This window comes from Pseudorasbora parva, chromosome 11 (assembly GCF_024679245.1).
Source record: "Pseudorasbora parva isolate DD20220531a chromosome 11, ASM2467924v1, whole genome shotgun sequence".
NCBI classification, from domain to species: domain Eukaryota; kingdom Metazoa; phylum Chordata; class Actinopteri; order Cypriniformes; family Gobionidae; genus Pseudorasbora; species Pseudorasbora parva.
In genome coordinates, this window is record NC_090182.1 from 33,984,104 (window position 1) to 34,001,380 (window position 17,277).

At 42.5% G+C, this 17,277-nt stretch overlaps 1 protein-coding gene and 1 long non-coding RNA gene across 2 annotated transcripts in view; one reads left to right on the forward strand and one right to left on the reverse strand.

Moving 5' to 3' along the window:
• Positions 1–3,389: 3,389 nt before the first annotated feature.
• Positions 3,390–17,277, forward strand: part of LOC137092088 (uncharacterized) — a 52,121-nt gene continuing 38,233 nt past the window's right edge. The window contains exons 1-2 of the mRNA XM_067456361.1: positions 3,390–3,551; positions 11,664–12,923. Coding sequence (XP_067312462.1) covers positions 11,959–12,923 — 965 coding nt within the window. The 5' untranslated portion in view covers positions 3,390–3,551; positions 11,664–11,958. The remainder of the gene's footprint in view (positions 3,552–11,663; positions 12,924–17,277) is intronic.
• On the reverse strand, positions 5,988–7,978 carry LOC137092369 (uncharacterized). Its single transcript, XR_010908249.1, has 3 exons — positions 7,659–7,978; positions 7,153–7,249; positions 5,988–6,120 (listed from the first exon to the last, which is right to left on the reverse strand). It is a non-coding gene; the product is annotated as an uncharacterized lncRNA (long non-coding RNA).

Below are 17,277 nucleotides of genomic sequence, written 5' to 3' on the forward strand. Positions count from 1 at the left end.
TCCCGGTATTCGCGAGGCGGGTATTTGTTTAACAATCGCTCCAGCAGCTGTGCTCAGGTCCATAACACTCGGTCCTGCTCTGCTTTAGACTACAGTAACGTTAATAACCACATGCATGAACGTGATTTCTGCCCGAGTCCTATTTTCCACCGGCTGTGATGAGAAGACCACATCTCCCAAGATGCTGCGCTCACACTTTGCGTCATCAAACTACGATTTGTTTTGAATAGGCGCCCTCCAGTGGACGAAAGCTGCATAGTGCACCTTTAAGGCACATATAAACCGTTGTGACGTTTACCACCATCAGGTATCTGGAAGCAGTTCAACTCCGTTGGCAAAGGCTCAACCTCCAACGAAGTAAGCAGCCTTCCCTTGCTCACGTGCTTTAGCCACCAGTGGCCACAGCTGCATCCTTCGCTCTCTGATTGCTGGGGACAGGTCTTCGGCAAAACGTAGCTTTTTGTTGTGCAGGAAAGTGGACTTCGTTGCAGCCTTCCAGACAGTGTCACGGTAAATACGAGCACTGAGCTGTATGATCACCCCTCGAGGTTTGGTGGCATCTTTAGTTGGCCAAGACGGTGCACTGAGTCAATAACATCAGGGAGTTTGGCCTTGTTTTCCGTTAGGATGGATTCACAGATGTGTATAACCTCCATTCTCAGTCAATTCTCGTGTTGAAGATGACAGCGATTCTCTGCACAATACCTTCACTGTCTAATTCCACGGAGCGCTGCGGCTTAATTTTTTTTGGTGCAGGAGGTTTGGAAGGAGTTATGGGAAGAGGGGGAAAATCTGGGTCCCCTATGGAGAGCACAGGAACATCTGCAATGCAGTAGTCGTGTAGGTTGTTTACAAGCGGATTGTCCGTCGATACCTGCATTCTGCCGTAGATTTGGGATGCTAACTAGCAATCATGTATGCCAAGGTTTTTCCACGCGTGTTGTTAAAAGGTAAAATTTATACGATGAAAGCTCAACAGTAAGATGAGAGCACTTAATTCTGCACTTAGGTATCTCCAAAAATATACTTTATGTAACTATGAATCGCTAATATGCAAGTCTAAAGGTGAACAGCTCCGAGACGTAAGAGTGCTACTCCGCCATCTTGCCGCGCAGCAACCTTATGTTCCGTTGAAGTCCGCCAGCTGAACATGCACGCAAGAGGTTGGTTATATCCACAACTTTCCTGCAAGTCTTAGTGGGCGTCGCCATGACACTCGATACTTCCGGTTTACGGTATCTCAGTTCCGGTTTAGCACACATAACAGTTATGCTGCGTTCACACCAGACGCGAGTGACGCGAATAAATAGTGCTATTCGCGCGAAGTTGGACGTGTAAACATTTTGAATCCATTCGCTTCATTCACTACACAACAGATGTGAATTTGCATCATGGGAGGGGCTTCTGCCAGGCAGCGGCAGTCGTCAGAAGGACGAGCCGAGTTAAGGCTGCTCCTGCCGGGGTTAATGAGCGCTGAGCGCCTGGGTCTCAGTCCTCCGAAACCTTGTTTCCATAAACCATGCAACATAAATGGATCTGTTTGACATGTTGCATAGCACCCTTCACACTCCATTCAATGCCCAACGAGCTTCAAATTGTTGAATGTTGTTCATGTCAGACATTGTCGTAGACTTTTTTTTAATCAACATGAAAATAGATGCATGAACTTCAATGAATTATAGTAAAAATTAACATTTCATTGCTGTAAATGTAATTATTGAGTTTATATATTAGTTTAACCTATTTAAAATACTGCAGTAAAACTATATAATTTTTTGCAAGGGGTATGTTGCAGCCTAACATTACTATCCAAATAGAGACCTGCACTCCCGCAGGACCCAGCACAACTGAGTGCGGCGCGGGATAATATTTGATGGGTGAATGCGGATGCGGGTGAACAAAATGAATAACTAGAAACAAATAAACCTTTATTTATAATAACATAAAATCGATTTACAGGCGCATGGATGGTAGGTAACTCTCGCGTGGTTCATAGGAACAGCCTAGCCTACCACACAGTGGCAAAATGTCTGCGCCGCATAACTCAGTTAACCGCTTAGTGCTACAGATATTAGTAAGTTCTTGTAAGATAGTCAGATTCATGCGAGCATCTGGGACATGTGATCATTTTGCCTGAAGCGTTGTTGTAAAAGTCTACTCCTGAGTCCTGATAATACAACCAAGCGTTTAGCAGAGAGCAGTATAGACTAACGTAAACCGGAAGTTCGTAACCGGATTTTTCTATGTTGCCAAAGCGATCATGGGAAAGGTCAGAGTTTGGGAAATTTGTGGATACCTTCATGAGGAAAAAAACGGGCAATGCTTTTTATTTACTGGTGTTTCTTTTACGAGTACTCTGGTGAGTTTTGCTTCTTTTGCATTACTTTGATATTCAAATTGACATTTATCATTCTCTATATGTTTCCTTAAAAACCAATCAGAGTTATATATGCTGTTTAAGGATGTACTTTTGTATGTTCAGAAGGTCAAATTGGCATAGAGTTAGTTTAATTGAGTATGTAAATGCAAACGAGTGGGAAAAGAGATGTTGTACAAAGAGATGTTGCATATTTATGTGTTTAAGCATGCTTATGTGCTCTATTATTGTCACATGTTGGATTAACGCTTGTAATCACAGACATTTTGTGCAGGTGATAGTAGATATCGGTGTAGAAAGAGTTAACATACAAGAGATGTTTAATGTGACTGCATTGTTTTGTGCAGATTTTTATTTTATTTTTTATGCTAATTCTGTTTGAATGATCCATCTTCGAACGGCGAGCCAGACCCTGATCTACGATTCAAAAGAATTATCGCAATTCAACACGAACCGAACTAAAAGCTAAGCACATACACTATCCGGGCATACACACACACACACACAAAGCCCTTTACACATGAACATTTGAGTATTACACACACAAAGACTATTGGGACTTTGTTTGTTTTTTTCTTTTTCTTTATTTCCTGGACTTCACATTCAACCTCAGACACAAAATATAAACCATTTTCCTTGATTCATGGTGTTGAGTAGCAACAAGAATATTGTGTATTGATGAACCTTTGTAATAAAATTGCCAGCTATTAATTACTTGAGTCTAATTTGGCCCAAGTTCTACTTTTAAATCCTTATAGAGCCGAACCTAGGCCTTATCTAACCTCTATTTGACAGAGTATATTGAATACTTATTCTGTTGCCCCGTTAAAATAGCATTCTAGAAACGAAACACAGCAAATGGTTAATTATGCTGCTGTTACGAAAATTAAATCTACATTGTGTGATATTTTCCCCCATCTAGCAGTGAAAAGGTATATGACCATCCAGTGAATAATAGTTTCTGTTCCTCTCAATTCCGATTTTGTTTGAACTCCTACAGAGGCCGATTTAGTCCAAGATTAATATGGCAACCCCCCTCTTCACATTCCACACTGTGCCATCGAGTGTTAAAACGTGAAAGGCGAAGCTTGAATTAACGGGTATGTCCCTCTTTGGCTAATGTACTTTCAAGATGGAGGGGCAACATGGCAACCGGCATTCAAACCCCTCACCGGTATGATAAACTTATGAGAATACTTTATTACTTGAAAGAAGTAAATATACATTAATGAGCACATATTTTTGAAAGAACTAAGTGTTTTTAGTTAAGAATAAACTATAAAATAGTCACACAGTGTAGCTTTAAATAAAGAAATATGCCTAAAGAAATAAACAATCGACAAACTATAGTAAAGTAGCGAGGCATATAGGACAAACTGGTTTGTGTTTATAATAGTTCTAGTTATTGCATGTAACCCATCTCTGTTACGGGCTGTGCTCATAGATAAGCTCAAGGAGACGAAGGAGAACGATAAACATGGATTTATTAACACACTCAAGGAAACATGCAACACAGCTAGACATCAACGAGTACCGACAAACACTGAGGCCAAACTGGCTGTCTCATTTCGTTAAATTTCGAAGGCTGCGTCCTCCGGAGGACACGTCCTGTGTAGGATGCAATATACGGAGTGTCCTCAATCAGAATTAAACGAGACGTCCTTCGTAGGACACACAGGCAGGAAGTATCACGTTGCTATGCCAACAAGTTCAGCCTCGTTGCGCTCTCAAGGCAGTTATATGAATGAAAATTATTTATAACTTGAAAATGACTAGGAAATATTTCTTGTCTTGACAGCAATGTACTGTTCTAAACGTTTAAAATGAACTAAACAGTTGTAATCCTGTTTACCAAAACTATCTGTTTGAGGTAATAGAATGCACCCTTCGAATGCGACCTCCGGAGGACGCAGCCTTCTGAAATGAGACACAGCTTGAGGGAATAAATACACAGGATAACGAGGGACAGGTGAAAGACAAGGCACAGGTGATAGACATGACTAATTAACTAAACAGGGGAGAAACACAGGCTAAACTAACAGAGACAAGACATGCATACATGTAACAATCTCGGATATCATACATAATATTCTATTCTGTTCTATTACCATATTCTATTCTATTCTATATTTACATACCAGTAAATGCCCCTTGTCAAAAAATCCTTAAGGATTTTTAATGGAAATCTGTACAGGATTCCATTTAAAATTTCTATCATATTTTGGAACCGTTCCTATAGGATTCCTTTAGAAATAATCTTATAGGATAATTTATGTCTTGTCCTTTAAGATTCTTATCTGATTCCTATAGGATTCCGTTAGAAATAATCTTATAGGATAATTTATGTCTTGTCCTTTAAGATTCTTATCTGATTCCTATAGGATTCTTTGGGAATTGTCTTATAAGATAATACACAAATATCCCATAGGATAAATTCTAAAGGATTCCAATATGATTCCAAATGTTATCTGATTCCTATTGGATTCTGTGAGAATCACAGCAAAGATAGCAAAGTGTACCAAGGCTACTATGTCTGAATACTTGGTACACTGTAAGAAAAAAAAAAAGTAGAATTAGACCCTTTTCACATTTCCGGGTTTTTTTTAGAGCGGAAGTCGTCATAGTTAGGTTAACTTCTTACGAAAAAGAACTATAGTTTAACTATGACTGTAGTAACCCTGGTATTTTGGTGCGAACCATGGTTTTTAAATAACATGGTTTTACTACAGTTATATTGTAGTAATACTATAGTAAAACTGTAGTTTTAATTACTGTAGTAACTGGTATTTTAAAAAAAAACATGTGCTTTTAATACCATGGTTTTACCACAGTTATATTGTAGTAATACTACAGTAAAACCATTGTAACCATGACTGCAGCAACCATGGTTTTTGAAGTAAACATGGTTTTAAAAAACATGGATCATGTGCCATAAATTGGTTGTATTACCACAGTGCAGCCATGGTTTTACTCAATTATCTTGAAGTACATTTAAGTAATTAAGTTACAACAAACATATACAAAATAACAAAAGAAAGAAGTTACCATTCTATGATGCAAACTTTATTACAGAAATTACATAATCTGAACAAAAATATAAACTTTCATGTGTTCTCATGTGACATAAAAAAAGTTGTAAATTATAGGTGATAATGTGGTGCTGTGCAATGGTTAAAAAATTCAGTTGCTAATTTACAAATAAAAAAATAGCAATTTGTTCCACTGTAATAATGATTTATATACAAAAATAACATTGTACAAATAAAAATGACTTAAAGCACCTTTAAATACACAGCATCTTCCTCCTCTAAAATGTCTATAAGCTGCAAACATGTGCCCAAAACAAGCATATGTTTGCAATTTATACTGTACATAAATGAACAGGATTATAACAACATTACTTTACAATTAATTACTTTATTACTTAAAAACATTACTAAAATTCTCTTTTCTTTTTATGGAAAAATCTTACATATACTACACAATAAAAATTAGAAGAAATTAGTGTTTTTTTAAAATAATGTTTAAAATGATATCCACTCACAATAGATGAAGACATGAAGTCTCCTGGTGGGGGATGAATACTCCACACTTTAAATTCTAGGTGGAAAAGTGTTCAAAAACATGTGATGCAGCATCCACGCCAGCAGCTGTCAGTGTGAAGTCTGTCATATAGGCCGGCAGGTTACAGGCCAGCTTTGGTTTTGTTCTGTCTTGACCTTCAGCCCAAATGGATGTAGGAGCTAAAATGAGAAGAATACACACCACATTAACACACGGCTTGCTGGAATTCTTAACTTTACTATCGAGTAGCCATTTAATAATGTCCAAGTGCAATGATGTCTATTCATTTAGTGTTTTCACAACCCATAAATTATTATGGCTCCAAAAGTAAAGCAGAAAGAATGTACATTAAAGGATTAGTTCACCCCAAAATGATAATTCCTGATCTTTTACTCACCCCAATGCCATCCAAGATGTTCATGTCTTTCATTCATCAGTAGAAAATAAATAAACATGTATATACTTTTTAACCTCAAATGCTCGACTTTGATGATGTATGGCTTTGTGGCATCATTACGTTGGAAAGGTCATGCGTGTGACGTATGTGGAAGTATCGTCCCAGTGTTAAAACAAACGTGCAAAGACTAAATCAAACACCCTTTACAAAAATAAAAGGTAAAACAACAATGTCGGACAATTTTAAAGTTAGAGGAGAACATGAGATGGAGTTTTTCGGCACTGGGTCAGCACTGACCTTTCCGCCGTAATACGCAGTGGGAAAACAACATCAAAGTCGTGCATTTGAGGTAAAAGGTATATAAATGCTTTTTTTTCTCTCTTTTTTTTTTAGAAAATGACCGATGGAAATTATCAGCAGATTTGAATTTTGGGGTGAACTAATTCTTTAACAATACAGAACACAATTTTAGATTCAAATTCAATTTCTATTTGTTATTAATCTGCCAGGTTCTCACACCAGCCAATCACAGCGCACTCCCTCTCCCGAATACTGATTACTCACACCTGAACCTCATCACACTCATCTCCACTATAGATAATACCAGTAAAACTCAATAGTTTTGTGACCTGTTTTAATATAAACAGGGTTTGTGTTTTTAGGTTTACTTGTTAATTTAATATTGCTCATACAGTGTCACTTATGTTTTGAATGTCAAAGCCTTCTTAATATGTATAATTTTGCTAAAGAAAATAACTAAAATCATGCTGATATTATGTCAAATATTATGTGAAATACATGCATATAAAATTACCTTCCTCAGTTCACCCGTTTCTTACAGCTCTGTCAGCAGCTTCCTCCAGAAATGTTGGAATCTTCCCCTCTGTTGTAGATGGGTTATTTTGTCCCTCCTGAAATCACAGAACATTTTTACAATATTTGTTTGCCAGTTTGTAGCTAATTTTCGCGCTTCATGTAACTGACATCATCGATGAACAATGTTACAGTGTATACTTTTAGATTTTTGATATGTACCACTGACAAATTAGCAGTAAAACCTTAACATAAACTATCAAAACATTAAAGTTTTACATAAAGATTTATTTAAAAGCTCAAGTTCTCATAAACCAGGGCTCAATAGATCAAATCGATAGAGTTAGCTCAAGTTACCCTCTTGTGAAAACAGATGCTGCACTTTTCCCGAAGACACTAAACCATTTCTATCAAGTAAATATTCATAAGAAGTGTGTCAGTTAACGTAAGAAAGGTGTCAGGAACAGTTGTGTGTATTATTTGTGTGGTTTTAGGGACTAAACTCACCTGAAACTAGTGAAAACAGCGCCTGAGGAAGTGCTGCTCGTTTGAATCCGAGTCCCCGTTTCCATGGCAACTCTGCTCCAGTGTGGTTTGAAGAACGCGATTCGAATGTCCAACGCGCATGCGCATTAAAACGCCACTGCCACACATCATTTACATAAATAACCATCTAGATTTAAAACATTACATTAATAAAAAATCTCATTGATATTAAATCATGAATTTAAAATTAATTTAGTCATATATGAGCCATTCATAGGTGCAAAATGCCACCCCTGCACTAGATAGTGAGACAAAATGGCACTTTTTATTTGAAAGTGTGATTGTTTTTCTATGCAAACGCTTTGCTTTGGTTATACAATATTAAGCCAATCTCTGTGTTTATTTCATTGAAAAGTAAAATTCCATTAAAATAAATCAGAATGTCCAATAGGATTCTAAGAATCCAATAAGATCCAACAGGACAAAGTGAAATTCCATTAAAATAAATCAGAATGTCCTATAGATTCTAAGAATCCAATAAGATCCTATAGGACAAAGTGAAATTCCATTAAAATAAATCAGAATGTCCTATAGGATTCTAAGAATCCAATAAGATCCTACAGGACAAAGAGAAATTCCATTAAAATGAATCAGATTGTCCTATAGGATTCTAAGAATCCAATAAGATCCAACAGGACAAAGTGAAATTCCATTAAAATAAATCAGAATGTCCTATAGATTCTAAGAATCCAATAAGATCCTATAGGACAAAGTGAAATTCCATTAAAATAAATCAGAATGTCCTATAGGATTCTAAGAATCCAATAAGATCCTACAGGACAAAGAGAAATTCCATTAAAATGAATCAGATTGTCCTATAGGATTCTAAGAATCCAATAAGATCCTATAGGACAAAGTGAAATTCCAATAGGATTTTTTGACAAGGGGCATTAAAATTATACATGAATAAAACACAATAACAACCCCCCAAACAATTATTATGTAATAAAAAGTTCTTGTGTTTTTATCATGTATAATTTTAATGCATTTACTGGTATGTAAATATAGAATAAATATATATATATATATATATATATATATATATATATATATATATATATATATATATATATATATATATATGGGATTAAACAAGAATTCACACACTCAAATAAAATCACAGACGCAGACGTCATGGCATAAGACAGACGCAAATGTCACGTTCATTGAGAGGAATGAGTGAAGAGAAAGCAAATAGTGCATTGCTGCCATGTTGAGTAGCGTGTTATACTACGTGTTAGCGAAAATATATATATATTACTTCACTGCTAAACAGGATTTACCCCAGATAGCATTGTGACATTGATTCAATGTTGAAATTCAATCAGAATCATCATTTTGGTTGAGGTTGAAATTTCAATGCTAAGTAATATTGGATCAATGTTTTGAAAATTCACTGCTAAAGAATATTGGACCAATGTTGATAATTCCATGCTTTTCAGTGTTGAAAAGACAAACATTGAATCAATGCTGATGTTTGGTCAGCTAAATTCTCCCCCGGTGAGGCTTACGGTCAATCTGTCTGTCACATTATTCAACATGTTAAGGCAAGTCCAAATCAATTGGGTACATTTGTGTGAATGTGAGCACATTTATTATCCTCAAAGGATACGATGAGTACACCAACGAGTGTGTGGATTAACAAAGAATACATAAATGTAAATTTTGTAATTGTAAGCCTTTCTTTAACCTTTTTCTGGAAGAGTGGAAATTGTATGCGTGTTTGATTTCTGACTCTTCCAATAAGAAAGCTGTAAAAAACTATGAATCTTTTTAAGAGGTATATTATTTTCCTGCTTACTGGCATGTAATGTTGTCATTCTGTGTTTCATGTTATTATAATAAAAAAATGTTTAAAAAAAACTATAAAAAAACAAACAAAGAACTTCTACCATAAATTTAGTCAGTTTTAAATAAATAAAAATGTAGGCTATTATTATTTAAATCAGGTAGAATGTACATGCATTTCATTATTTATCTAAAGAATACAGGGTTAATAAAGAATTTAGAATATGTGTCCCTACCTATCGAATGCGCCACAATCCAATCCAGTAGGTGGCGGTAATGCACCTTCAAGACAACCACCACTCAGATCAAAGCAAGCGCAGCTGAACAGACTTCAAGCGCGAAAAAGAAACTGTTGCTGCGTCCCAATTCGCCTACTTATACTACGTCCTAAAAGTATGCACTCTTTTTGTGAAGAAAAGGTATATACTTTTGAGTGTGTAGCAGAAAAGTATGCAAGCTTCGGGACATACTACTTCGCCATCTTTAACGGACTCTGTCGCTTAGTTACGTGCATCCCGTCACCGTTTATCTGCCCTGTCAATCATCGTCAGATTCGTCACAGTTCAAATCCTCCACATTCAGTTTAATCTCCTACCGTATCGGAGAGAAATGTAGCCACTCGTTGATCTTCCATGTGTGGGTCTTTGTGGGTCAGAGACTCTCCTCATGTGTTTGCAGTTTAAATATAATGATGCATTTAAAAGTTAATGGCCAAACGTGTCATTAAAAACGTTCACAATGCTGCAGGTGAAATATAATGTGGACAACACTGAATAAATATATTTTTGACGGGTAAAATATTGATAGTTGTTCACTCAAACCCCTTTATCTAAACTTCTCTTCTTAACCGTCGAACTCGCACATCCGCCATGTTTGTAGTTTTTTAACGCTTTTTATCCGCGTTTGTAGTTCTATATCCTCTTACGCACGGGCGCCTCGATCACGCGCACACAACATGCGAACTGTGATGGCATTGCAAACTTGACATCGCAGTCAGTTCATTATCAAAATAAAATAGCCAACCTAATATATAAAAAGTTACACAGCTTAGTTGAAATAGCCAGTAGTAGCCAACACTTCGTGCCATTCAGCGTGAGCACTGCTCCTGAGGTGTTTCCAAGCAGAGACCCACTCGCAACATTCATGTTTTGTCCCGCTCCTGTCCGCATACAAGTATATAAAAAAAATTTCTGCGTGGTTTGGCGTGGCAGAATATGCGCAAAGTGCGCTCATAATTCCAAAAAAGCTCATCTCAGTTCAATGCGATCTCACAAAGCTCTGTTATCAATAAAAATGACTGCACAATGAATCTTTTTTTTTTTTTCATAATGGCTAAACTTTCTTTGTTATAATCAAATGATTTGTCAGCATACAGAATTCAAAACTGCACAAAAACTCTTGAGCGGAGATGGGATTTTTCTCTTAAATGCATCTGTTTGGCCATTGCGTTCTAGAAATAAACATTTGTTGTATAGGCTTTGTTTAACCAATATATTGGTTACATTGCACAACGTGGCAAAAACGTGTTATACCTCCAACTGTAATTTGTTTTGATTTTATATCATTTGATTTTTAGATTTTTTTATTTTGCTGTGGTCATGCAAATAGTTTTATTCTCCCGAAATCCACACACACACACGAGTAGCTACTGCCCGCACTCAGCCATCAAATCTGGTCCCGCGCCGCACTCTATATGCGTTGGGTTCCGCGAGTCCCGCGGGAGTGCACTTCTCAAGCACATTTTTGCGCATGTTGTGAAGAGGATGATTTTTTCCCATCAATATTGGGACGTGAGTTAAGTAGCCAAAGCCTATAATAAATAATGGTTTAGCATCTAAATGTATCACCAATATGGAAACATTTGGACTCGAATGAGAGAGTTAGGCTGCGTGAGTCTAACGCTACTTTCAGTTCCTCATTAAATTATTTCGTTTTGACTTTATATAGTTATAGCCTTCTGTTCTGAATACCGTTACATTTGAATGATTTGTTGTGGAGTGAGGGGAACTAAAATAACCTATGCTTATAGTAGCCTACAATATTTCGCTTTATTTAGCCTACTGGTATGTGGCAAGGGGGGCGTGGTTTAGCGAGGTCTGCAGCGGGAGAGAGAGCCGCGAGACGAGCGGTAAGTGAGTGGGTTGGACGCAGATTAATAACACCTGTATCTTGTTCCAGTAATGAGCGCGGAGAGGGGATAAAACGCCAGCGGAACCAGAGACCAGGGAGAGAGAGAGGGACTGTTGACGTGAACCCACAGAGACTGAGATATCCTGGAAGCCGGAAGTGCCGACCCGGAAGTGATCCTTGAGTTGAAGTTACAGCACACCACGGAGTGTATTATTGTATTGAGAATTATAATAAACCAAACGTCAACAGTCCTGCCGACCCCCGTGTCCTCTTCCTTCCTTATATACGAACTTTGTTACACTGGTGCCGAAACCCGGGAAGGAAGTAGGACCGCGCCGCCGCCATGCAGACGCCCTCCGCCACGCCATTTGCGGACATTATCAACTCCCTCGTGGCCCTCCACCAAGACCAACATCAGGCAATGCTGGACCTTCGGGCGGACCAGGAGCGCCGCGTCCAAGGCCAGCAAGAGGACCGCGAGAGGTTCCGGAGCTGGATGAATCGGGAGGTTCGCGCCGAGGCCGCCGGGCTGGCCAGCGCACCGGTACACGTGCCCCTCCATAAGATGGGGCCAGAAGACGACCCGGAGGCCTTCATTGATTTATTCCAGAAGGCCGCGGAGGCCTGCGGGTTGCCCCGGGCACAGTGGCCGGTGCGCCTCATCCCGCTACTATCAGGAGAAGCCCAGGCGGCCGCACAACAACTACCGGTTGCGAACCTCCTGAAGTACGACGATCTCAAGAGGGCCATCCTTCAGCGGGTCGGCCGGACCCCAGAGCAACACAGACAGCGGTTCCGCTCCATGGAGTGGGGCGAGGCTGGCCGACCCTTCGCAATGGCCAAACAGCTCCGGGACGCGTGCCGCAGATGGCTCTTGGCCGGCGGAAGCGACGTGGTGCTGGAGCAGTTTATCGCTCGGCTCCCAAGGAAGACCGCCGAGTGGGTCCAGTGCCACTGGCCCACGTCGCTGGAGACGGCCATCAACCTGGCGGAGGACCACCTGGTGGTGTGCCCGGGGGTCGGCGAGCCCCCGCTAACCTCTCACTCTCTCTCTCCCCCCTCTGTCTCTCCCTCTCGCCCTGTCCCTCTCCCCAGGTCCCACCCTCCAGGCCCTCCTCGCGTCCCCCCCAGAGGCCGGGGTGGGATGGGCCTAGGACCATCCGGGAGTTCGCGGGCTCCGCCCAGGGGGGCGGGGCCGCTGGGGGCTGGTGGTGACAATGGCTCTGGTTCCACCCCCTCCATGCGCTCATTCTCCAACCCACTCCCCGCCGCAGGGGCGGCGGGTAGGCCTGGGCTGGCCTGCTGGCGGTGCGGTGATCCGGATCATTTTGTGGACCGATGTCCGATGATGGACATCGGAACAATGATCCGGATCCCGAACGTCCAGCGGACCACCCCCGATCAAGCGGGAGAGTAGCAAATTCCTGTGAGTATCAAGGGGGGTACATATCAGGCCTTGGTGGATTCAGGATGTAACCAAACCTCGATCCATCAAAGCCTGATGCAGCCTGGGGCATTGGATACAAGCCGCATGGTTAAGGTGCGGTGTGTGCACGGGATGTGGTGGAATATCCGGTTGTCCCGGTCACAATACAGTTTCGGGGGAAAAAGCATAATGTAGAGGTCGTGGTTAGTCCAAATCTCCGGCATCCGCTAATTCTGGGGACGAATTGGCCCGCCTTTCCGGCTTTATTGGGGTCGTTATGCGCGGATGCCGCTTGGGAGAAAAAGGCGAGGAGGGGGGCGGCGCGAGTGCAGCTTGGGGAGACTGAGACGGGACCCTTGGGGACAGCTTCAGAGGAACCGAGCGGGATCGAGAGACTGATTCTCTCGGACCGCGATGACTTTCCTCTGGAGCAGTCACAAGATGAGACCCTCAAAAATGCCTTCGAGCAGGTCCGAACGATTGACGGCCAGTCTCTCCAACCTGCCTTGCCTGTCTCGTATCCGTATTTTGCCATAATAAAGGATCGGTTGTATCGAGTGACCCAAGACACTCAGACAAAGGTAGATACAACCCAGTTGTTAGTACCAAAGAGCCGCCGGGAAATGCTTTTCCAGGCGGCTCACTCTAATCCAATGGCGGGCCACCTGGGACAGGCGGCCACGCTGAATCGCCTCATGACCCGATTTTTTTGGCCAGGCATTCTTGACAATGTGCGCAGGTGGTGCGCGTCTTGTCCGGAATGTCAGTTGGTGAATCCACTGGCCGCCCCAAAAGCGCCATTGCGCCCCCTTCCATTAATGCAGGTCCCCTTCGAGAGAATTGCAATGGACCTCATCGGGCCATTAGAGCGATCCGCACGCGGACATCGTTTTGCGTTAGTCATCGTGGACTACGCAACACGATATCCGGAGGCAATGGCTCTCCGCAACATCTCCGCGAAGAGTGTTGCGGACGCACTGTTGCGACTAATCTCCCGAGTGGGGATTCCGAAAGAAATCCTCACTGATCAAGGCACGGCGTTTATGTCACGCACGTTAAGCGAACTCTACGGATTATTGGCCGTTAAATCCATTCGAACAAGCGTCTATCACCCACAAACGGACGGCTTGGTCGGAACGATTTAAACGCACTCTTAAATCCATGATCCGTAAGTTCGTACAGGAAGACGCCAAAAATTGGGATCGGTGGTTAGAACCCCTCTTGTTTGCCGTGCGGGAGGTTCCACAAGCCTCCACGGGGTTTTCCCCCTTCAAGCTTCTCTACGGACACCAGCCACGGGGAGTGCTGGACGTCCTACGAGAAACTTAGGAGTAGGGACCTTCTTTGGCCAAGAACGAAATTCAGTACGTACTGGACTTGCGAACAAAACTCCACACACTGGGGCGGCTATCCAGGGAGAATTTGTTACAAGCCCAGGACCGCCAAAGCCGGTCATATAACAGGGGTACGAAGCTATGCAAATTCACACCGGGAGAGAAAGTGCTCGTTCTACTCCCTACGTCGAGCTCGAAATTAATGTCAAAGTGGCAGGGGCCGTTTGAGGTCGCACGACAGATAGGAGAGCTCGATTATGAAGTGATACGATCCGATAGGAACGGGGCGCGTCAAATATATCACCTCAACCTGATTAAGAAATGGAATGAGGTGGAATCAGTGTTGTTGGCAACGGTGATCGGGGGAGAGGATGATCTCGGGCCAGAGGCGAGCATTAAAGCACAATCGGTCGCGCTGGCCCCTGGTGGAGATCACCTCTCACCGTTCCAACTCACTGATTTATCAAAACTACAGGCGGAGTTCGCTGACGTGTTCTCGCCCCTACCGGGACGTACCGACTTGATTCTGCACCATATCGAGACCGAGCCGGGCGTGGTAATTCGCAGCCGGCCGTATCGTTTGCCTGAACACAAGAAAAAGGTAGTTCAGGAAGAATTAGGGGCAATGCTCGACATGGGAGTAATCGAGGAGTCCAACAGTGACTGGGCGAGCCCGATAGTTTTGGTCCCCAAAACCGACGGCTCGGTCAGGTTCTGTGTGGACTACCGCAAGGTGAACGCAGTGTCAAAGTTCGACGCGTATCCAATGCCGCGGGTTGACGAGTTGCTTGATCGGTTGGGCACGGCTCGATTTTATTCGACACTGGACTTAACAAAGGGCTATTGGCAGATCCCCTTGTCTCCATTGTCCAAAGAAAAGACAGCTTTCACCACGCCGTTTGGATTGCACCAATTTGTCACGCTTCCTTTCGGCTTGTTCGGGGCACCCGCGACCTTCCAGCGACTCATGGATAGGATTTTGCATCCCCATGCCGCATATGCTACTGCGTATCTGGATGACATAGTGATTTACAGTCACGATTGGCAGCGGCATATGCAGCATGTTAGGGCGGTCCTGAGGTCGCTGAGGGGAGCGGGGCTCACGGCCAACCCAAAGAAGTGTGCGATTGGGCGGGTGGAAGTAAGGTATCTGGGCTTCCACTTGGGTCATGGACAGGTGCGTCCACCAAATTGATTAGACTGCCGCGATTGCAACCTGTCCGAGACCCAAGACCAAAAAGGAGGTAAGACAGTTCTTGGGGCTGGCGGGATATTACAGACGGTTTATACCAAATTATTCGGACCTCACCAGCCCTTTGACTGATCTTACTATAAAGGGGCTACCAGATACGGTCCAGTGGACGGAGCCGTGTCAACAGGCTTTTACCCGAGTTAAGGCTGCTCTATGTGGCGGGCCGCTTTTACACTCCCCTGACTTTTCTCTCCCCTTTTTGTTGCAGACTGACGCGTCGGACAGTGGGCTGTGCGCGGTCCTGGCCCAGGAGGTGGAGGGAGGAGAGCGGCCGGTGCTGTACATTAGCCGTAAGCTCTCCAAGAGGGAAGCTAAGTACAGCACCATCGAGAAAGAGTGCCTTGCCATCAGGTGGGCCGTTCTCACCCTCCGCTACTACCTCCTGGGGCGGGAGTTCACCCTCTGTTCGGACCACGCTCCTCTCCAATGGCTCCACCGCATGAAGGTTACCAACGCGTGGATCACCCGTTGGTATCTAGCTCTTCAGCCGTTTAAGTTCAAGGTGGTCCACAGGCCGGGTGCTCAGATGGCTGTGGCCGATTTCCTCTCCAGAAATGGGGGGGGGGGGGGGGCTGCGGGCCGGACAGCTCCCCGGCCTGAGTTGGGCGGTGGGGGTATGTGGCAAGGGGGGTGTGGTTCAGCGAGGTCTGCAGCGGGAGAGAGAGCCGCGGGACGAGCGGTAAGTGAGTGGGTTGGACGCAGATTAATAACACCTGTATCTTGTTCCAGTAATGAGCGCGGAGAGGGGATAAAACGCCAGAGGAACCAGAGACCAGGGAGAGAGAGAGGGACTGTTGACGTGAACCCACAGAGACTGAGATATCCCGGAAGCCGGAAGTGCCGACCCGGAAGTGATCCTTGAGTTGAAGTTACAGCACACCACGGAGTGTGTTATTGTATTGAGAATTATAATAAACCAAACGTCAACAGTCCTGCCGACCCCCGTGTCCTCTTCCTTCCTTATATACGAACTTTGTTACATGGTATTATTATGAATGCAATCAAATGCGACTTAAAGCCTACGTGACTTACTGTTTTTCTCTCTCTTTCAAAAGTCTTGTTGATTAACAGTTAACCTTTTAATTAGCGTCCTATAGATATGCCTAGCTATCAAATTAGTGCAGAATCAACTTTGCGTTGCGAACGCATCAAGGATCAAAAGCAGTTGTGTGGAAAAGTGCTGAGCTGAATATTTGTGCTATCTAGTGGTTTAATGGAGAATGCAGTCAAATGGCCCATTGTACAAGTATTGTTATGCTTGGCGTGACTAATTTGAATGTAAATGGTTGTAAGCTTATACAGTCTTGTTCAAAATAATAGCAGTACAATGTGACTAACCAGAATAATCAAGGTTTTTAGTATATTTTTTATTGCTACGTGGCAAACAAGTTACCAGTAGGTTCAGTAGATTGTCAGAAAACAAACAAGACCCAGCATTCATGATATGCACGCTCTTAAGGCTGTGCAATTGGGCAATTAGTTGAAAGGGGTGTGTTCAAAAAAATAGCAGTGTCTACCTTTGACTGTACAAACTCAAAACTATTTTGTACAAACATTTTTTTTCTTCTGGGATTTAGCAATCCTGTGAATCACTAAACTAATATTTAGTTGTATGACCACAGTTTTTTAAAACTGCTTGACATCTGTGTG